This window comes from Sinohyriopsis cumingii, chromosome 4 (assembly GCF_028554795.1).
Source record: "Sinohyriopsis cumingii isolate HCF-2022 chromosome 4, ASM2855479v2, whole genome shotgun sequence".
Taxonomy (NCBI): Eukaryota; Metazoa; Mollusca; class Bivalvia; order Unionida; family Unionidae; genus Sinohyriopsis; species Sinohyriopsis cumingii.
Window position 1 is genome coordinate 69,804,974 of NC_142964.1, and position 24,011 is coordinate 69,828,984.

The 24,011-nt window shown below is 33.6% G+C and overlaps 1 protein-coding gene across 3 annotated transcripts in view; it reads left to right on the plus strand.

Annotated features, from left to right (window-relative positions):
• The window catches only part of LOC149801409 (limbic system-associated membrane protein-like), a 136,206-nt gene that overhangs the window by 75,569 nt on the left and 36,626 nt on the right, over window positions 1–24,011 (plus strand). For all 3 annotated transcript variants that reach the window (XM_089955505.1, XM_089955507.1, XM_089955506.1), the window contains exon 2: window positions 16,694–16,800. In XM_089955505.1, the coding sequence (XP_089811631.1) occupies window positions 16,694–16,800 (107 nt within the window). The remainder of the gene's footprint in view (window positions 1–16,693; window positions 16,801–24,011) is intronic.

A 24,011-nucleotide genomic window follows, 5' to 3' on the forward strand; every position in this document is an offset into this window, starting at 1 on the left:
ATATATATATATATATATATATATATATATATATATATATATATATATATATATATATATACACGTAACTACGAACGTACGTACATATATACATACATGCATGCATACATACATACATACATACATACATACATACATACATACATACATACACGCTGGCGCGAGCACACACACACAGGCGGAGTTCTCCACTTCGACTTCGTTAATAGACAAAGAATTGCCGGAAATCCACGTCAGTTATATCATTTCAAAAACTATAGTTAACACAATTAGTATCAGGAGATGAAATGGGTCAACTATCAGCCTTCTACAGAAAATTGTTAGAATTTTACAAAATGTTCATTCAGCAAAATTATCGTCAGTATCTTACAAAATGGGCATTGTACAGAGTTATCGTCAGTATCTTACAAAATGGGCATTCTACAAAATTATCATCAATATCTTGCAAAATGGGAATTCTACAAAATAAATTATGGTCAGTATCTTACAAAATGGGCATTCTACAAAATTATCATCAATATCTTTCAAAATGGGAATTCTACAAAATAAATTATGGTCAGTATCTTACAAAATGGGCATTCTACAAAATTATCATCAATATCTTACAAAATGGGAATTCTACAAAAAAATTATGATCAGTATCTTACAAAATGGATATTCTACAGAGTTATCGTCAGTATCTTAAAAATGCAAGAAAGTAGACAGAGCCGTTTAGAAATTCTGAATTCCACTTCCTTCAATTTTCGTCCTCAGGATGCAATTAAAATTAAATCTTGATAAATACAATTAATTGATCTCAAAAGATATATATTCACCACTAGAAACGAGGAAATATTGCAAACACCACGAAGTTTCGAAACGAAAAATCGACAGATATCTGGTAAATCGAATGTTTGTATTGCTTTTTTTTCTTTTTCTATGGTAACTTTCTCAAAGTATTTCAGGATCAAACAAATGATTTTTTCATAAGCTTGAAGGTATAAAGTATGAGAAAAACAACTTGTGAATTACAAAACCATTAAAAATGTTTCACCCGAAAAATGTCTAATCTTTAGCGATTGTCTAAAAACCGTTTATAAATGTTTAAAAGTGTGTGTTACGAAAACTGACAAAGCAAACGGCATTCCAACAGGCTTATTCATTGCATAGCTACTTTTGTGTAATCTGTGCATGTAGCTGGTGCATCTGCCGCTGCTATTTCAGTTAATATATTCTATATGCACGGACAAACTGTGGCATAGGGCAAATAGACAGCGACCTCTATATATATACTGATTATTATTATTATTATTATTATTATTATTATTATTATTATTTAATACGGGTGGTGTTCTTTTGTGTCCCAAAATTTAAAGGGCTTTATATTTTAAAATGCAAGATAAAAGTACTTTTGAAAAAGGAGGGCATTTTCGGGTCCTCTCTTTTCTTACTAATCTACTTGTTTTCTCTTAACTAATACTGGCGGGATCTGGTGATAATCAGAAGTGCGCATTTTTCAGATTTCACTAAACAGGTATTCCTTTTCTGTGGTCTTTTCTCTCCATGCGTGGATAAAGAGAAAATCTCTTCAGAGTGTCCTCTTGCCTGGATTATAACAGGCATAAATTCACGCACATGTATAATTAGAGAGACCTCTATTTGCGTGAAACATGAGTCTGTAATACTTAATTTGTTTTAGTTATGAATTTATTTTCTTTACTTCTTCATTACATGACTCAGCAACGTAATTACGGTTCGTATACGAGTTAGAAATTTAGGATAGCTTGTGCAGTGCTCTCTCTCTCTCTCTCTCTCTCTCTTTGAAGAAGCGACTCTACTTGGACAATTATTTCTTCTCTGAACAACTTCAATACAGCATTAATTTAGCTTCCATGAAAAATTACTTCCATACGATAAAAAACGACAATAGGGCTTTTGAAAACATGGTCTGCATGTACATTAATGCTGGTCTAGAGAGAAATTGTGTTTTTCATACACCTATAAGCAACTCGAGAAATGTAGCATTATCTGATACAGCTATTCTCAAGACGTGCACCTTGCCCGGTGTGTTTGACAGCCGCAACCAGCAACCATGTCTCACACCTCTCCTCCACTCAACATATATCTCACGAGCGAATCGAGTGAAGGACTTCCCAAAAAGATTACTACAGTTGTGCCCCTTGACTGTAATGTAGTATTGTATAAACATTTTGCAGAATGTTAACATACGTTTCAGTTAACAGTATTTACTTTATGTTTTTAGCTTTTTTGGATCGGTATATAGTTCTAAATGTTTTGATACAATTCTTTATATTTAAATTTTAGAACCTTACTTTTAATCGGCATTATGTTGTCATTGCTGTACTGACGTGACGTTAAACGGTAATACGTACACACATAATATATGCTGAATTCAACTGCCTGCAGTATACATAGGTAACACGGACTTGCTGTTGAACGAGATAAGATATTAACGTAACTGACTGCAGGATATCTCCCAGACCATGAAGCACCAAACTTATTCATTTAATACCACGAAATTTACAGTTTGTCATTAGTTTACATTCAGTTTCGAATTGTTATAGTGACACTGCTAGTTTCGAAGATTAATGATAAACTCTGAAAGAATTTGTTTGTTGACGATATTACAGAACGTTACTCACGATTCCAAACTTGCTGAAATTGCTCATCATTGATGTATCTATGTCATCCTGCTTTCTTTGTAGTGTGTGCGTGTTTGTACATTTTAAAAAATACATGTAAATTATTTGATAAAGCATGTTATCAAGGCAGTGGTTACAAACTTTTTATCAGACACTTTCTAGTGATCCAGTTGTTGGTAGCGACAATAAGAGAAACACAAAATGACATCAGCTTCGGAACCATGATTTTGTTGATATTTATCCTCGAACTTATTCCTCTCAGAATAACCAATCAAACTCGATTGTAGTATGCATTAAAAAATCATATTATATGGTTATTTGTCATATAGGATTTATCAACCCTCCACCCCTAGTCTTCGACCCTCAGACTGATATGGGGTCTCAGGATTAACATGAGTTTCTGATATTAAATAATCGTGTAATCGTTTTCAAGAGTTTCAGGGAGAACCAGGTGCCTCACCTTTGTCTGTGCATTGATGTTTCCGCTATTATTTGATTTTGGAAAACTTGAACACATAAATGTAAAAGAAAACATGAACATTAAAGACGACAACGTGATACGAATATCTGATAATACTTACGCGGATGTGACAGTAACTACTACGAATTATATAAAGGCATAGTCTCCTCTGTATTACAAACCAATTCCCTTGTTCGATCGGTAAAGATTCAGTATTATATTTCTCTGCTTAAGTGTTTTGCTTGTTGCTTTTTATAAGTAATTTATTTTTTATTTTCATCAAAAACAAACCATGTTTAATTATTAATATTACAAAAGAATATATAGCATTTCATTAACGCTTAAAACAAAAGCGCCATTTCTTTCGGGAAATGTCAGTTTATCTTGAACAAAGGCGGGACGATCATCAATTGCAAATGTGAATAATTTTACGTCCCGTCCGCTATTAAGCCGTTCAGTAAAATTTAGGGTAGTCAGCATACTTATTACATACCGTGACTCTAGACAACAAACCTCAGACCACAACTTGCGTAATTGCAGCTTTGGAAAATTTCTTCATCGATTACCGTATCTATTGAATGATACTCGACTGCAGCTATTCTCCATATGGATTGTGTCTGTAATACGATTTTTCCGATTCTCTGCTTGAGAAGTTATACTTATGAACCAGGCGTTCTGAAATAGAAAACCTGTCCAGAAATTCCGTGAGATACTGGATGTCCATCATTCTTGGCTTTAATTAAATCGTTAAGTGGACCGTTCCGGTGGCCTAGTGGTTAGAGGGTCCGCGTCGGATGTGGGAAGTCGTGGGTTCGAACATCTGCCTAGTCATACCAAAGACTTAAATGGTACTAACAGCTTCCTAGCTCAGCATTAGGAGGTTAGTGTTAGGACTGGTCGGCCTGGTGTCAAGATAATGTGACTGGGTGGGACATGATGCTACATGTATGTAGCATGATGCCCCAGTGCTAGACATCACTATAAACTGCCACACTGCAGACATCGCAGCCATATGACTGTAAAATTGTTGAAGTAACGTTAAAAATCAAAATAAAACACACACACACACACACACACATATATATATGGACTAATGCATATACATATGGTGTATTAAGATAACTGAACGGCAAATATTGCATAACGGGAAGAAAAGCCACCGTAACCACTTTGCTGTCACTAAAAATATTAAGGATAGTCAATAGACTGCTACAAAGCATATATGTAAAATACTGCTATACAATATATAAAACCATTAGACCAGTACAAAGGATATATACCAAATACTGCTATACAATATATAAAACCATTAGACTAGTACAAAGGATATATACCAAATACTGCTATACAATATATCAAACCATTAGACTAGTACAAAGGATATATACCAAATACTGCTATACAATATATCAAACCATTAGACTAGTACAAAGGATATATACCAAATACTGCTATACAATATATCAAACCATTAGACTAGTACAAAGGATATATACCAAATACTGCTATACAATATATCAAACCATTAGACCAGTACAAAGGATATATACCAAATATACTATACAATATATCAAACCATTAGACCAGTACAAAGGATATATACCAAATATACTATACAATATATCAAACCATTAGACCAGTACAAAGGATATATACCAAATACTACTATACAAGATATCAAACCATTAGACCAGTACAAAGGATATATACCAAATACTACTACACAATATATCAAACCATTAGACTAGTACAAAGGATATATACCAAATACTACCACACAATATATCAAACCATTAGACCAGTACAAAGGATATATACCAAATACTACCACACAATATATCAAACCATTAGACTAGTACAAAGGATATATGTCGAATACTACTACTACACAAGATATCAAATAATCAGATTGGTACAAAGTACATATGCCAAATACTACTACACAAGATATCAAACGATTAGACCAGTACAAAGGATATATACCAAATACTACTACACAATATATCAAACCATTAGACTAGTACACAGTATATATGCCAAATACTACCACACAATATATCAAACCATTAGACTAGTACAAAGGATATATGTCAAATACGACTAAACAGGATATAAAATCAATAAACTAGTGCAAACTATATATGCCAAATGCTACTACACAAGGTATTAAATCTATAGACTAGAACAAAGTATATATGTCAAATACTACTACACAAGATATCAAACGGCAGGACGTTGCACTTTCAAGGAGCACGGAAGTATACACAACCTTTTCGGATCAAAATTCCGATCGCAGCTATGCGTAATTGTGCAATATTTTAGCAGTCTTTAACACTGACAGGTTTTGTTAACAATAGTCACACTACTCAAGTCAAATGACTGTAGTTTTCCAAACTGGACGAGAAAACATTCTGTCAATTGCATATAAACTTGACTATTGTATATGTAATTTGTTTACAAATATAACCCTAACTATTCCCAAATGCGCAGATAGGTAATTAATTGCGTAACCAGACGAACAAACAGATGGACGTTGTGATGCAATGCGTATTCCATTTCTTTCTTCGTGTAGCAGTATCTCTTGACAACCAAATAAACCATCGTATGGAGTTCTCCAGTATACAATAGAACATACTTATTTGGATCATGATCCGTTTGCAGAGAAGAAGGTCGTTTAGACAGTTTGACAGCATATAATTTATCCTTGGAAACATTGCCATTCCTAAAATAGACCGTGTCTATCTCCTAGTAAATTTTATACTGCCTCATCTTTCCGTGACGGGACCATAGTTAATCGCAACATGCAACTGATTTGGTAGTTAGATCTTAACCCAAAAGTTCTCTTTCGGGTCACAGTCTAACATTGAGAATTTAACACTCAATGCGAAATAAGTATGTTTGAACAAGCAAATTGTCCGAGATGAGAGCAAAATCATTGCATCTGTGAACTGTGCGACTGTTTGTACATAAGAAAATTTGATAGATTTTAAATGGAACCATCTTTTGTTAAATGGCCTATCCTCCCTACATCGTGATATCTTCAAAGCGAATTACTCGCTTCGTTATCCTTATATCTCCATCAACCTAACTATATATGCAAGACTGAACTAGCACTGCTTATTGTTGTAGGAGAAATTGGTGTCAGGAGAGCATTATTTACTGACTTGCAGATTTTTTCTGAAGTTTAAGGAATTCGGAAATTACGTGTGTATATGAGAATACTTGCCACCAGTTTCCCGTGGGTCGGTGGTTATTTCAGGGGTTTTCACGGGTTCTTTTCCTCAACAAGTTATACTGGCCGCTATTTATAGCCCATCATGTGCTGAACAATGGCGTGAAACCCACAAAAACAACAAAATCGTCGATGTCCATAGTATCTCACGGGCGCCTGCATGTAAATTCAATAACGTCACCGCATGTCAGCTTCTGTTATACCTGCATGCAACAAATTATAAACCAATCGCAAATTGATCTCTCTCTCTCTCTCTCTCTCTCTCTCTCTCTCTCTCTCTCTCTCTGTATGTCCTTGGGAAAGGCTCTTAGCATCGGCATGATATAGCTAATGATGTGTTAAAAGTGCCGTTAAGATCAACAAGAACAAAAAATAAATCGAACCTAAGAGCGTTCATGTCAGAAAGATTCAACTGTAATTCCTCTTAAACAATTAACAGACATAACCGATATCCTACTGTAACGCATTCAACAGACATAACCGATATCCTACTGTAACGCATTCAGCAGCTGTATTATTACGAAGCGAAACGAAACAGCTGTTGGTTTCAAAACTGAAAATCTGTCTACGGTATTATTAAAGTATTTCTCAACAACAACAAAAATGTGTTCTATATGTGTCAAGGTGGGTGGTGGTGGTGGTAAATATATTCTAAGGCAGTAAGGTTCTAAGTTATTAGCAACTACTATTTGTAAGTCTGGTTCACCACTTAAAAATAGTTTTCCAAATTTGCTTTGAAGATATTATTATAGTGCTTCCTTTTTCTTTCCAGTTCAGGTCACAAATATAATGACAGATCTGCTTAACCAGATACAATATTAAGAACTTTGAGTGACATATACGGGGGGGGGGGGGGGGGGAAGGGGGATATCCTTCGTTTCCTTATGTGACATATACATTCCCTACCATATGGGTTAAGAAAGAATGGTATTTGGGATCTTGTAGGACACCAGGGAGGTAGAAGCAAATGACAAGAAAACACTAACAACGACTATCCTCTATTGCGTCTTAACTATTAATTTAAATTAAACATAAAAAAATACAACCGAATTCTAAATATTTTAAATATTTATCTACTAGGATGACTCAGATCTAGTGATAGTGAATATTGGCGTACTGCAGGTATGTGTGTAATCTGTGGGTGGGGTGGGCTTACTGCAGGTGATTTGTGCAATCGTTAGCGCCAGCAAGATTTTCCCATGCAAGTTGTGATAGGATTACCTTTTGCCATCAACCATTTGTCCTAATGCTGCTAAATCTACCAAATATCATTGTTATTAAATTCATCAATAATTTTGTTCATAAAGTATTACAGGATTAGCCAAGAGTTCAAACAAAACGGTAAAAAATTCTTCAACAAGATTGAAGATACAGTAGTTCGTACAAGAAAAAAAAAATTAGTTGACCCATACGGGTTTGAAGTTTCGCAGTTTGATGAAAATTTCAATATACGATAAGTCAAGGAAACGCAAAAAGAGACTACTGTGTGTTTATTCCAATGTATCTACAGCTGTCTTAAAAGGTAAACATCTTAGCTACTCTCTTATATAGTTTAAATACTATCCTGATTCACGTTATTACGAATGATATTATGAATTAAGTCATTTCAATTTGTAATATTATAGTCATTAATAAGATTTGCCGATACAGCTCTTTCAAATAAGCAATAGTTTGAAATAGCGATTCTCATCGCGATTAATAGCAACCTCCTGAATGAAAAAGAGTACACTAAAATTAACAACTGGACCTGATTTGAAACATTAGCGTCACAAATGCAAGTAAACGGAAACAAGTGGTCAGTAATTTTGACATTTGCTATTTCACTGTCCAGAGAAGTCGGTGATAAAGTTTCACTTTCCACAGTTCATAGTTTAAATAGTAGAGAGCCGTGTGCTATTTGCAAACTTTTTTTATTGTGTCCACTGAAATTACTTTTCTCGATATTACACAAAATTGCTAAACGAATACAAGCTTTTTTAAAAAAATGCATACTCGAAAAAGTAACGAGAGAATAAAAAGTTTACGCACAAGAAACAGTCAGGTGAGAAATCTGAAATCGTTCAAAGAATGTTAGTTTATATTTTGCTAAACATTGTCATTTCATATAAATATATAAAAGATTTTTTGCTTTATATCTATATATTTTCTGTGTCCCTGGTGTATACATGATTTTACTTGCCCTTTAAATTTCTAAATAACGGTTGGAAATCTAGTAGTATTATTTTTCCAAGAGGCACAAAGTACTCACTTTTGACTAATGAGATAAGATAAAAGATTTGTTGAATGATACAAATACATTTCTTATCTGCGTGTTTATATTGAATTATGCAGCACCTGAATTTGGATTTTAGCTTATTTTCAAGTGTTCTCTCCACCCCAACCCACTAATTGGTATATTCAAGAGTTCGAAATACACATCAGTAAGGAAGGCAAAAATGTATTATGCATTATTTGGAAGAATCCGAAAGACTTTGTATTTCAGAAAGAATTGCTTGTATCGTATTGATTTCATTAACGTTTGATCGAACATTAACACCTCAGTAATGCAGATCAAATAAGAAGGAGTGGTTATAATGATGTTTTATGAATCGAACGAGTATTTCGGAATCTAAAACTCTATACCCCAGATAATTGCAATGCAAATGTAATATCAACTTTTAACTAATAGCCCAATCAATTGTCTTCCACATCTGAGAATTACTGAAAATTTATACCAGGCATTACATGGTAGTGCTAATTGGATTTTTTTATTTTTCCTTGGAGTCCATGAAAAGTAAAAATGTATTGTAGCACGAAAAAACTGAACAAGTTGTTTGATTAAGAAAACCTAAAAGTGATTATTTTGCAACGAAAGTGAGTCATACTCGTTAGATAAAGACATCACTAGCATCGTCGTCACCATCATCGCCATCATTATTTAAAACTTTCTCTCATTTACTGTATAACCTGAAAGACAGATTTAATATAAAAGACTTTGGTTTATCCTCCTTTGTTGATACAGGCCATATCAAAGCAAACCCAAAATAATATCCCAAGGTTGCCAGAAATATAATCAAGGTCAGTTTTAAAGCGGTACAAATGGGACAGTGGTTCCACCCCACCCAAATCCGCACCACTCACCTCATACGGCGAAGGGCAAAAGCAAAGAAGTGAAATGGTATATTTTTTATTTTTCTCTTTACAGAGACAGTGCGCTTTTTTAATTTGCTCCAGGGTTACCACAACCTTAATCCGCTTTCAGTATATTTTACTGTCAACCTGTATTAAAACTAACCTGTTTTAAGCAATCATCTGCCTTAAAATATTTTATTTACAAAGTCATTTTTACCAGATAATATTATCAGTACAGATCTGTCAATCAGCAACAAATCTTAGGAGACTATTTTCGCTACTCAATGCGGACTGCCTAATACCGATTCCAATGCAAATTAAAATTTTAACATCGATTTTGGTTTTACAAATCTTATATAGGTCATTGTAATTTGATACATTCTATTAACTTTATCGAAATGCAAAAAAAGCTTCGTTGCTGACTAAAACAAAAACAATTGAAAAACCGTTCTCATTTCCATTTACCATTCATGAAAATGTTTATTTTCTATCGACTGAAATAAATTCTAAATAAACACACACACACACACACACACATATATTAAAGCGAAAGATCGAAGACTCTTTAACCGCCCAGTAAGAAAGCAAATTAATGAAGTAAGTCCCCTTGGAATATTATAAAGTTCAGCTGAATATGATCACACAATAATAAAATTAACCATACTCCTACAATTATATCCCGAATTATTGCAAATTTGTAAAATATGTTTTTAGAATCCGTAATTGCTTCCATGATTACAAACTAATTTGTTACAAACATTACTCTGCTCACCTCAGTTCATTGTAAAACCCAAGATTCCGACTTTGTTGTCCAAAATTAATGAGCAATCAATTTTAGGTGTGATGTGCGCTTTATCATTTGACGGATGAAGTCAAACGGAAGGACGTTACACTTACACCACGATACACAGCTTTCAGCGTGTTGACTGCTTAAAAGGAGTCACCATCAGTCACTTGAAGTAGTAAAATATATTTATTTTAATACAAGACCAGTGATCAAAATTGAGAGAATCAGTCATTGGTCAATGGGTTTTTACTTGTTTTTTTTATTTTATTTGCAGCAACATAAATCATTAGCAAATTCCATATGTTTTAAATTGATGTCCTAAAAGCATTTATTAAATGTTCACTCATAATGGTATGATGTGGAGTGGGGGGGGGGGGGGTGTAAATGTCTTGGAATATTACTTCTGTCTACTATCTATGTGTAAACTGATATAAATGTCATGTAAATTATTGCAAACAATTAACCCGTGCTACATTGTGACAACATCCCTGTGCTAATTGGTGAATCTAATTTATCCAGTTAAATTTATCAAGTACTGCACAGCCTGCGATTCCTTGTGAGTGATTGCTCACTTGGTTAAGCCATCTCTACTTACAGCAGGCATCAACCAACATTTATTATCTATAAAAACGCGAGAATTTATTAGTTTTCTTGATATCCACTTACCGTAACCTCCAAGGTGACTTGTATCTGAGTATCTGGAATGCATTAGCCCTTTTCTACATTCACTAAACCCCGTCAGTAGCTTAATCTAAAACAATCCCAGAGCAAGATTGACAAATGTAGTAATCAAAAGGCAAGAGCTGATTGAATGGGGACTTCGCCATCAAGAGAGATGAAAATTAAAATACAAACTTTTCTTAAATTTTTAAAGATTTATAAAGGCTAAAATTTAGTTATACTCTCACTGCACCAGATTGTGGTTGTTTTTAGGGTCTAAGTTTTCCTTGTAAGTTGAATGTCCTCGATGACATCAAAGTTTCCAATTGTAGTTTCTGAAACATATAAGTAAAGTGAAAAACCTTAGGACTTCAAGAGACCTCAACGAATAAAGATGAATATCATATCCATTACAGTGAAGAAGCTATTTTCCATGCTGATCCGATACGAGTACACCAATAAGATGACATAACTGAAACTGAACATTAAATGTACTCATCAAACATCTTCACGGAAATTCATTTTGATATATGAAGGTAAACAGAAAATGACGAGAATAAACGTGATGCTAAAATTATTGGCTGAGGGTACATATAAGCTGCAATCACACCAAAATCTTATTAACGTCTCAACTATTTTGCAGATTTAATGGCATTTTTATAACACATGTACACACATGCATACATACATACATACATATATATATATATATATATATATATATATATATATATATATATATATATATATATATATATATATATATATATATATATATATATATATATATATATATATATATATATATATATATATATATATATATATATATATATATATATAACCTCAAGTCAGTGAGTATGCCTAAGATGCCTTGTGACAAACATAAAATTCCTCATAAGTGTTTGAATTATTATTATTCAAAACTGTGGAATTTCATATGATGAAATCTGTAAAGGTAAAAAACAAAAGCAAAAACAAAACACCGTTTTTGAAAATATTGAAAAAGCGCAACGATCAATTATTTCGATTAAGTTGTATAACTGAATAAAGCAGTACGTGAATAAAACGTTGCTCTCCTTTTCTTTCTTTCTCGCACACTGCCTGCGATTTTATTTCCAATCCCAGTACGCCTGCAACTGACACGAGGAGTAAAATGACGTATTCCTTTCAAATCTCAATGATTTCATTTATTCAGATAGTGCTGACTTTTGTAGAAGTCCTTGCTTCCTATTTTGGTATGAGTAGGTCCCTAATTGTTCATATCAATTTTGACAAAATAATCTATATGCGCAAGGAATCAGTGGTCATTGATGATTATGTACAGACCTATATTTGGATCTCTGAATTTCGGTTTTACACAACGTGTGATCCAAACTTTTATCTTTTGAAGTACGATTGGGGGAAATATGGCTCTTTGGAAACAGCTGGAATATCCGCTCGAATAAGATAAAACATAAAAAGCCTAATGTCAAGAAGACGACAAACAACAAGAAGTAGAACGATTTTTCACACAGCAATATCGTTCGTACTCTATTGCAAGCAAAAAGACCCTTCCTGTTTCAAACTCAGACACTTCATGATGCCCTTCTTCAATAACGAGCTAAAGGATTTACACAAAACCATGTTTAAAAGACATCTTTTTCATTTGTCATAAAGATGCCAAGTCAGCTTTTCGAAAACTACACTCAAACTGTGATTCGGATTTTTTATACGAAACAAAAATGATACATTGATAAGTGCACCGGGGTTGATCAAAACCTAATTTGGAAAAATGTTCAGGTCACAGCGTAGAAAACCCCCAGAAAAAAAAAATATGTATATATATATATATATTGCTTAAAGTGAAAACTGATGTATCTGTTAAGGTAAAGAAAGAAAGAACTGAAGAGGTAAATCCCGGCACGCTTATAGAATTTGCGTCTGTGCTCTCAGACGTTCAGTTTGGAAAGGTCAGCTGGTGTGACAGTATAAATAATGAACACCTTAAATATGGTGGTACTGCGATCAAGTCAGTTTTGGTAACTCTCTATAATTCAGTGTTGACATTTAGGCACACCCCCGATAAATTAAAACAAGGTCTGGCAATTATCCATTTTGATGGAGAAAATTCAAATGAATGAAAGACGAACAAGTATTGGCATTAACACTACGGACTATTTTTGTTAGGTTTGTTTAACTGGTTTTATTAGAATATCTAACAATTTCTAAATTTTCAATTAATTATCTCAAGCGTGAGAGAGGTGGATTGGAGGGTGTTGCAGAAGGGTCTGGATCGTAATATGACTTCGGTTTTGGTCCACTAGTTGGTTTAATTTTTGGAGACCAAAAGCATATTGCATTTAGCATCTATTGATACAGAAAAAGCTTTTGAAAATGTAGGACAGCTAATTGTATGCATAATTTCCGTTCAAGACATATTTCTTTAAGGTATCTGGTGTTGACAAGCACACGCCAGGGCGGACTATTATCCCTTTCGCTCTATATTGTATTAATAATTGAGTGTCTTGTTGTTTTAGTAACAAGCAATTCAGCTTTGGATTTTTGGACAATCAGTGCCCTTCTGCTATGCTAATAAACGATATTCCTGTTTATGGTCTATGTTTAATTTTAAAAGAGTCTTAAGAAAACCTTGTGCAAAGTTTGATATCGATCTAGGTTCAAGCGAGTAAAAACACCCATTAAATCAAAGATTGATATTAACACAAACATTTCTTCTTGAAAAACTTTGAAGATAGCCAGCAGAAGTTTATTTTTCTCAACCTTTTCAACTATTAGAATCAAATATCCTAAATTAAACAATCTTGTTTTATTTCCGACACTTATAGAATGTTGGAAAAGTTTAAGCAAATGAATGGGTAAAATCGTACACACTTCAAAGTCTATGCCGATCCTTACACATCTAACTCGTACACACTTCAAAGTCTATGCCGATCCTTACACATCTAACTCGTACACACTTCAAAGTCTATGCCGATCCTTACACATCTAACTCGTACACACTTCAAAGTCTATGCCGATCCTTACACATCTAACTCGTACACACTTCAAAGTCTATGCCGATCCTAACACATCTAACTCGAAATGTATTGTTAAATACAAAGCCCATACATAGTATGATAACAGATTTGCAATGCGTGTGTTAATGACAGACGCTTCACGAAATAAATTTCAGAAGCTATTAAGGTAAGTTTGATTCCATTTGTAACATGTAAAGTAGCTAGATAATTTTCAACCTCTCTCGAGTCAGTTCGAGTTGTTGCCAACATTGCGACTAAAATTCTTTCATCCGTGTATAAGGTTGTTCTACTCTTTGTCGAATTGTTTGTAAATCAGTCATTTATATTTTCGTAGTTGCATGTAGATTTCTTGAACCAGACCGTGTGATGATAACAGCGAGATTCAGTGGGAATGTTTACATGTATTTAGATTTACGGTCCGATATTGAATTTTTTATTACTCTGTTAGGAATGATGATCCATGGGTTTTGCTGGTTCTTTTTATGACCTAAATATGATCCATGGTTTGCTGGTTCTTACTGTGATCTAAATATGATCCATGGTTTGCTGGTTGTTCCAATGATCTACATATGATTCATGGTTTGCTGGTTTTCCCAATGATCTAAATATGATCCATGGTTTGCTGGTTCTTCCTACGATCTAAATATGATCCATGGTTTTCTGGCTGTTCCAATGATCTAAATATGATTCATGGTTTGCTGGTTCTTCCTACGATCTAAATATGATCGAATGTTTGCTGGTTCTTCCTATGATCTAAATATGATCCATGGTTTGCTGGTTTTTCCTATGATCTAAATATGATCCATCGTTTGCTGGTTTTTCCTTTGATATAAATATGATCCATCCTTTGCGGGTTCTTTCTACGATCTAAATATGATCCATGGTTTGCTGGTTCTTCCTATGATCTAAATATGATCCATGGTTTGCTGGTTCTTCCTACGATCTAAATATGATCCATGGTTTGCTGGTTCTTCTTATGATATAAATATGATCCATGGTTTGCTGGTTTTTCCAATGATATAAATATGATCCATGGTTTGCTGGTTCTTCCTATGATCTAAATATGATCTATGGTTTGCAGGTTCTTGTTATGATCTAAATATGATCCATGGTTTGCTGGTTTTTCCTATGATATAAATATGATCCATGGTTTGCTGGTCCTTGTTATGATCTAAATATGATCCATGGTTTGCTGGTTGTTCCAATGATCTAAATATGAATCATGGTTTGCTGGTTCTTCCTACGATCTAAATATGATCGAATGTTTGCTGGTTCTTCCTATGATCTAAATATGATCCATGGCTTGCAGGTTCTTGTTATGATCTAAATATGATCCATGGTTTGCTGGTTCTTGTTATGATCTAAATATGATCCATGGTTTGCTGGTTGTTCCAATGATCTAAACATGATTCATGGTTTGCTGGTTCTTCCTACGATCTAAATATGATAGAATGTTTGCTGGTTCTTCCTATGATCTAAATATGATCCATGGTTTGCTGGTTTTTCCTTTGATATAAATATGATCCATCCTTTGCGGGTTCTTTCTACGATCTGAATATGATCCATGGTTTGCTGGTTCTTCCTATGATATAAATATGATCCATGGTTTGCTGGTTTTTCCAATGATATAAATATGATAAATGGTTTGCTGGTTCTTCCTAGGATCTAAATATGATCCATGGTTTGCTGGTTTTTCCTATGATCTAAATATGATCCATGGTTTTCTGGTTCTTCCTATGATCTAAATATGATCTATGGTTTGCAGGTTCTTGTTATGATCTAAATATGATCCATGGTTTGCTGGTTTTTCCTATGTTATAAATATGATCCATGGTTTGCTGGTTCTTGTTATGATCTAAATATGATCCATGGTTTGCTGGTTCTTTCTATGATCTAAATATGATCCATGGTTTGTTAGCTTTTGTTATGATCTAAATATGATCCATCGTTTGCTGGTTTTTCCTATGATATAAATATGATCCATGGTTTGTTGGTTCTTGTTATGATCTAAATATGTACTTATATCTTCTGTTTATCGCCATTGATGCTTCCGTGTGGAAAATGTATACAGGAAAGTGTTGACTGAGCACCAAGCTAATATCTGTATGTGTTTTCTGTGAAACCATTTTTTCTGGCTTGTTTCAATGGACGACGAAAGCCAACATTCAGTTTTGTTAACATGTGCATTATGTGTTTGATAATCGATATTTTCTTTTTTCAGATAAGTGCTATGTTTTTCGTTTGTTCGTTCTACGTGTATTTTATATAAATAATTAATCTTAGAAGTATTAAAGTTCTTTACATAATTTGACGCTAGAGAATGTATAAAGTAATGGGAAATCTCATGTCAGAAAGACGTTGCGTATGAGAGGTTTTTATCCGCAACATTATTTCAAGAAATAATTTTCAGGAACTGGTTTTCTCTTCCAGTTCAATCTTACAGTATATTCATTTTAAATCAGGCTATATTTGAGAATCATTGCGTTTTCCCGTTATTTTGAAAACAATTACAGAACAGGGCAAGCTGTATTTCGTCGGCTGGCGGGAAAACAAATTCGCTTGGAATTTTTTCAAGATTTCCTCATATGTGAAAAGGAATTTTACTAAAATACATAATGTATGCAAACATTTTGCGCAAAAGTCATCAGCTTCACTGTTTTCGCCCCAACAGAGTTTTGATAAGAAAACAAAATGAAATAAATAAAATGACTTTCAGAGATTTACAAATATAAGTACGAACAATTTATTCTTCTTACATTTGTCTTATCATTTTTCTTTCAGCAGACAGTCAGGAGCCAAGTTTTGACGTACCCGTAGTGAACGTAACGGCGACGACTGGCATGACGGCCATCCTACCATGTACAATAAATTCACTCGGAGATCGCAAGGTAAACAGTTGTCTTCTAGAATGTTTGTCACGTTATTTCATTCTGCGAAAACTTCAGTTTTGTTCAAAATTATGCGGTTGTTAAACATGCATGATCTTATCGCGGAGCTGACCGTATCACGGATATATATTTTCAATTTATATCAGTGATAAATTTGATAAGAATCCTCTCTCTCTCTCTCTCTCTCTCTCTCTCTCTCTCTCTCTCTCTCTCTATATATATATATATATATATATATATATATATATATATATATATATATATATATATATATATATATATATATATATATATATATATATATATATATATATATATATATATATATTAAATGATTGATGGTCATTGATTTTATTTACTTTTCTTAAGTGTTGTTCATGACTATAAATTGTACAGATTATCATTAGTTAGATTTTGCCTACGTGACTAAGGTCTGTTAAGAAAGTACCATTACATAAATTCTATAAATAGATGCTTACACATATGTCGACAATTACTAAAAATAATTTTAAACATAGGAATGATTTTGATTGCTTGGTTCTCTCCTTTTATACACCTTAAGTTACGACTGTATTTCACAACAGTCCAAACCCCATCAGCCAACGAGAAATTAACCCAAAGTCGTCATTAAATCTTATTTTTGAGTCATTATCATTTCTTGTTCCTGTAAGTTTGCAGACGTGTTTCCTGTTGTACTTATATATTTTTCGAGAGGAAATCATTTGTTTGGACTGTTCAATGGAACTAGAAAGTGCTCATTATTTGGACTGTAATATTATTTTGGAACTATTGGGAATTATTCAAGGGATAATACCATCTTTATGATTCTTGGCGGACCAATACATTTCCGGTTTTGAAATTTATACGGAACTTTTGATTCTTTTGGACTTGCACAGAACTTTGTGAGAATTATTTTGGATTCACTTCATAATATTGTAAGTTCCTCTCACATTATCATTTATAACTTTGATAATGAAATAATTTGTTAAGTTTCTAAGTTTTACAAATATACTGGTTTTACAAATATACTGGTTTTACTTCTTTCTTTACTTAGTTATGGCTATAAAGTAGTAATAACACACACACACATACACACACACACATTGTTTTCCCCGTTAGAATGTAAAAATATAATAATTTTTCTCTATATCTCTGAGCATATTATCAAGCTAAAATTGTTTGCAAAATAAACGAATTCGGAAATATCCGAACTCTTTCACATGATTCTACACTAGGGTATGACGCTCTTGAAATAATAGAATTTTAGTGTCATGACAATTCAGTCATCCATATATTTATGTCACCTAGAGAATCTATTAGATTGATTGATTGATTGAATCCATTTATGGATTTCCATTATCGCAAGGTGAAATCTTCCTTGTAAGAATCGATAAGACTGGATAAACTGTAAGGTCTATCGATCTATCCGTCATCGATGTAAACATTTGTACATGGAGCTATCTCTCATACAAGTAATTTAGAATCTCAATTCCGAAGGCAGAGCCTAAGGGACCAATACATGAGCTGGAAAGTATTGGTCAACGAAAATAACAGTTCGGTTTTTTTTAGTTTTGGGGTTTAATTGCGTTGCCAAAAAACAATGCTCTTGATGCTTTGCATCATTTAGTTACTGTCTTTTGTGATGAGCTTTAACATTTAGAACACGTGCACGTTAATTCATGCACGAGAAGTCAGAACTGTTGCCATCTCTTTGTATACTAGAAAACCGTTTGGTTCTTTGTTCAAATAAAATTGCTCTTCATTTAAGTATGTTAGTTTACTTAAAATTAATTACAATTAATTAAAAATCTTATCAAAAATTCCATCATCCAAATAATTCCATCATTCTGGAAGAAGTTTACAAAGCCATCGTATAAGTAATAGATGACAGGAAAGCAAGTCACAAAAGATAAACAAGTATACAAACTATACATTTAGTTGTACGTTCTGAATTGTGTAAAATCGGAACAAATAAATTGCACTGACAAATTATAAACAAAAATTTGGGCAACGATTAAGTCTTAAATGATGAAGATTCTTGAGTAACATTTTGTTCGCATCACCGATTTTTGCAACTTTTTCTTTTGTAGATGTTCATTGATTTAACAAAACTGAAATACCATAATTAAGGGTCAAGTACTTGATCGACTAATGTTTACGTCCATCTTAAGTCAAGCTGGTATTAGCCAATTGATCTAGGAAAGATTGTATCGTTGAAAATAATTCACACGCTGCCTTTTATACCACCATGGAGTCCCTGGTGTAGGAATCGGATTTTTTTTAGCCTAATAAAATACAGGCAAAGAATACAATGAGGAAATAAAAACTGTCTAAATGATGTCTAGTCTGCTGAAGTAAATCTTCTCGATGATAAAAATGCCGAAACGCATTCTTTGGATGCAACTGATCCCTGCCTTTAGTTTGAGATGAGACCTCTTGAAAGCTTAGCGATTGGGATAATTTATCAATCTGTAACTGAACTCGTTTCTACAAATTCATCTGAAAAGCAAACACAAGTGGGCTTAATCTAATTTGTCCAATCGATAAAATAAATGAAGTGCCAAGAACTGTCGGAGAGTTATTCTTCATAACAATTCCGGAATTATATCGCTGGACATTAATTAAGTCGAGTTCTCCGTCTTGAAATTGAGTGTGCTATCGACTTTGTCACATTGGCCGAAAACCATCTCTTGATACAAGACAGCATCCACTTGGAAACTTTTTGCCAGCCAAATCAACATTGAATACACTTAGAAGAAAAGCAATATGGAAATGACATATGATAATAGCAATATTTAAGCTCTGCATCTGTTACTTTGTTCACGTTTAATTAAACTAATGGATAGGGTCACAGATGCGATGGAATATAAGCTATTTGACCTTTTAATAGGATACCCCTAAGTATCTGCGTTATTCGGGAAACAGTTTTAATTCCACATCATAAAGAACAATTAGCAGAAACTTAAGTGTTTATGCTATTGATTGGGCACATACTTGTCAAAAGTAACAAATAAATAAGCCTTGTAGTGATTATACTAGATCGAATTCCCTCATATGATATAAATTTAACGAAAGCAATAAGCACATTCTTAGTTTCACATTGAACTTTTCAGTTACGTCGCTCAAATAGTTTTATTGAACTGCATTTTTTCCTCCTAACACACGCTGTATTCTTCTTCTTCTTCTTATGATGATAATAATAATAATAATAATATTATTATTATTATTATTATTATTATTATTATTATTATTATTATTATTATTAATAAAATAATAATAATAATAATAATAATAATAATAATAATAATAATAATGGGAAGAACTTTATAAAATGTATCATTATCTTTGTTGCAATATTTACCTAAATTATGCTATAGAAGTTTTTTAGCGGTTGATACGTTTCAGCGATTTATCTGTCTCAGAGTGAGATCGCGTCACTACACTAAGTCAAAATTTTTAACGTACTTTTGCAACCTATTTAGATCCGCTATCGCTAAAATATAACGATTATTATGACACTTACGTTAAAACAGGCGCAAAAAAAACAGTGTGTAGTATCTACTTTATTTTAAAATCAAGAAAACAAATCAAACTTTGTGTTGTACCCACTTTATGTTAAATTCCAGAATATTCGTCCAAGAAGAAAACAAATTGTATTAATATTTGTCGTCATGGATTTTGCGATTTCCTGGATTTTACGAACTCAAAAGACTATATTCTTCTCTTTCACATTTTATGTAGTCTTTTCTGGACCGTCTTGGAATGCAATAAATGAGCTAGCGTTCTACATAGCAAAGCTGATCCGCTTTATTGGAGGAGAAAATACTGCCACCTTAGCAATTAATTGCAATTTATCAAGAATCCTCATTAAATGGAAGCTTACAATTTATTTAGACTTGTAAAAATCAAAACAATAGATAACCTATACTCTCTCTCTCTCTCTCTCTCTCTCTCTCTCTCTCTCTCTCTCTCTCTCTCTCTCTCTCTCTCTTTGGCTTTTGGATCATAAGCCCGAGTATCTCAAGGCTTCTTCTTATATATATATATATATATATATATATATATATATATATATATATATATATATATATATATATATATATATATATATATATATATATATATATATATATATATATATATATATATATATATATATATATATATATATATATATATATATATATATATATATATATATATATAATTTTATTTATGTATATGACATATATATACCTCTTGCACAGGCGTCAATACTTTGCAACAGAGTGTTTGTACTTGTATTTAAAGACATATTGATCTTGTCCACTAAGGTTACTGCTTGGGTTAACTGCTTTATATCTTTATATCAGTGTAGCCTCTGTTTAACTTAACCCTCAATTGATTTTGACATATTGATTGGTTTACGTCAGTTATAAATGCTGAACCTCTCGAGAAACAGCTCTCCGTTGTCAAAAGATTGTACTTTGATTTCTCTCGAAGATGTATCTGGTACTCAAATAATTTTAACCAAGAAATATCGTGCAAATTATTTACCGTCACTGTTACTCTTATGGAAATGGACGATAAAGTCATTGCGTTGGCATAGAAAATGTCAGCTAGAGCGGAAGTGTTGGTGGCGCTCTACATTTTCGTATTTTGCAGGGTTAGAATTTTAAAGAAGATGAATTTCCCGGCTGTCCTATCTGGTTATACTGGCTATTTAAAAAAAAAGACCTTGTATATATTAAGTATAGTTCAAAGAACCTTTAATTCCTTTTATTTTGGTGTATGATTGATGGGTGTAATAGGGGTTATAGAGTATACAGCTTGGCCTTACTCCAGATGTGCATCTTTCAAAATAGTGCTAGCTCCACTTGGTCATTTTCACTTCCTGAACTTCAGAGGTAAATTGTATTAAAAAAAGAGCAGATAACTTTTTTACATTTTATATATTTGGTAATTCATTCATTGCACTTTCAGAAGCTGGTATTGTCTAGTCTGCCAAAATTAATTTTACCTATTTTAATAGCTGCTACAGATAGTGTACTTTAGACTAATTATGGCTGATTTTTTAGCACAAGGGAGCAGACATTTTAGCTAGCAGTGTGCATAGATCATGTATAATTTCCAAAAGTACAATATCCAAAGAAATATCGTTCATATTACATTAGTGTAGCATGGACGTATGCCAACATTCTCTCGACTGTGCATGTTTTAATGCAAACATCTTCACCTTATATACACCACTCTCTCAAAAGTACATAACTGATGAGCGCCCCCGTTCGCTGATCATTTGTTGAGACAAAGAAACATTGTACTATCTACACTCGTATATAAGACGAACCCACCTGCAAACTGCACAGGCTCAAACATGCCTTATCATAATGCGAAGATAGATCTGGGTCTGTGCATCTTTTATGAATCATCAGTAGTACAAACAAAATAGATCCTGGTCTGCATGCGTATTATGCTACGGCAGATCAAGATGTTTTTCAGTTTGCAGTTTGACTCGACTTATAAGCGCATAAACATAGTGAGATCTTGATGCATGTCCTCCTAAGGCTATTGATTAATTCATGCTGAGATTAGGTCGTACAAATTGTATAATTCATTAGTAAGGTTAGGCCACACAGCTGTGTAATTCTTACTGAGATTATGTTACACAACTTCATAATTCATGATGAGACGAGATCATACAGCTGTGTAATTCATACTGAACGTCAAAAAAATATCTGAATGATTGCCAGACGAAAACATTATGTTTAAATGAAAAGTACACATTCCAGTATGACAGCATAATCTTTGTGACATTTAGTCTCTGGCTGGCAAGAGAAACCCAGCAGAACCTGACTAATCATAATGACTCGCAGCCATTGTATGAGATTTATCTTCTTTATCAGATGATTACCGTAATGATTCTAAGATTGTTAATAAAGAAGAAAATAAAGAATACATTTATTAGCTGATTCGTGGTGATTTGAAGGAAATATATGTCGAACAATTTTGGGACAAAATTCTGAAGAAAAGCGTAATCCGTACTTGATCTTCTGTAACAACTCATCAGTCGTACCAAATTTACTGCCCCACTCCTCACACATTGGGTTGCCTACCTTGGACAGGATAGTACCACTGCCATTATGCTGTAAATTTGCGGGGAAATACTATAAGCAGAAAATCGTACTCTTTTTTAAAATGCATACTTATGAATTTAGATTCCAGTTGCTGCAGTCTTTTCTCTACAATGGCTTTAGAACTGAATGGGAAGATTTTGCCAAATATGGAGGTGGAAAAAGTTAGCAAGTCATTACTTACGCCCACGGAGCACAGGATTGACGATGTTAAAATGCTGCACCCGGCACACGTGACAACATACCGATGACGTCACAAGTGCACAGCCCGGTTCTTTTTAACTGTTTTTGATTGAATTTCAAGCTATGATCGGTGATCAGATACAGGATCCAGTCAACTAGACCAACACGTAGGTCTCCGCGTTTCTTTCTGACAACGGAGACTAAGGTTGTCGGGCAGTATTCCATACTGACGTTTTACGCTGTTTTAAACTCCAAATCAGTTCTGACTATCGAATGCTCGCTAGTAATTAAAAAATTTATTTCGACTGATCTTGGTATGCGGATGGTAACTAAAAACCCTCTTCTTTCGACTCATAGCATTAAATCCTTCAGAGCACTCACTTTATAGTAATAATCCCTGTCAGAACTGAACACCTATGTAAAATCTATTATTGACCTTATTTTTAAATTGCTGACGCATGCGTGGAAGGCAGCATCACCCCAAGGCAAGAACATGGCCTGGAAACTTTCTAGTGAGGAGAATATCACGAGGAATTGACTAACGCTGGGGACGGAACTGCGATTAGGCCTGGCCGTCACGGAAAAATTTTGAGAATGAGAGAGACAGACCCAGACGAGTCAGAAATTCGAAATCGATAGAACAATAAATATTTTTTGCTAAAAATCAAAACTGGAATGAGTTGTAAAGATATGCTAAATAATAATAATACATACATACATACATACATACATACATACATACATACATACATACATACATACATACATAGAATCTATGTTGGGGTTTGGACCAAGACAAGGGAATCCCAATCAGGGGGTTACATTATTTGTCTCCCCACAAGGCTTGCTGCTTTACACGCATGCATCAGCAACTTAAAAATGATGTCAATAATAGACGTATACATAAAAGTCGAGACC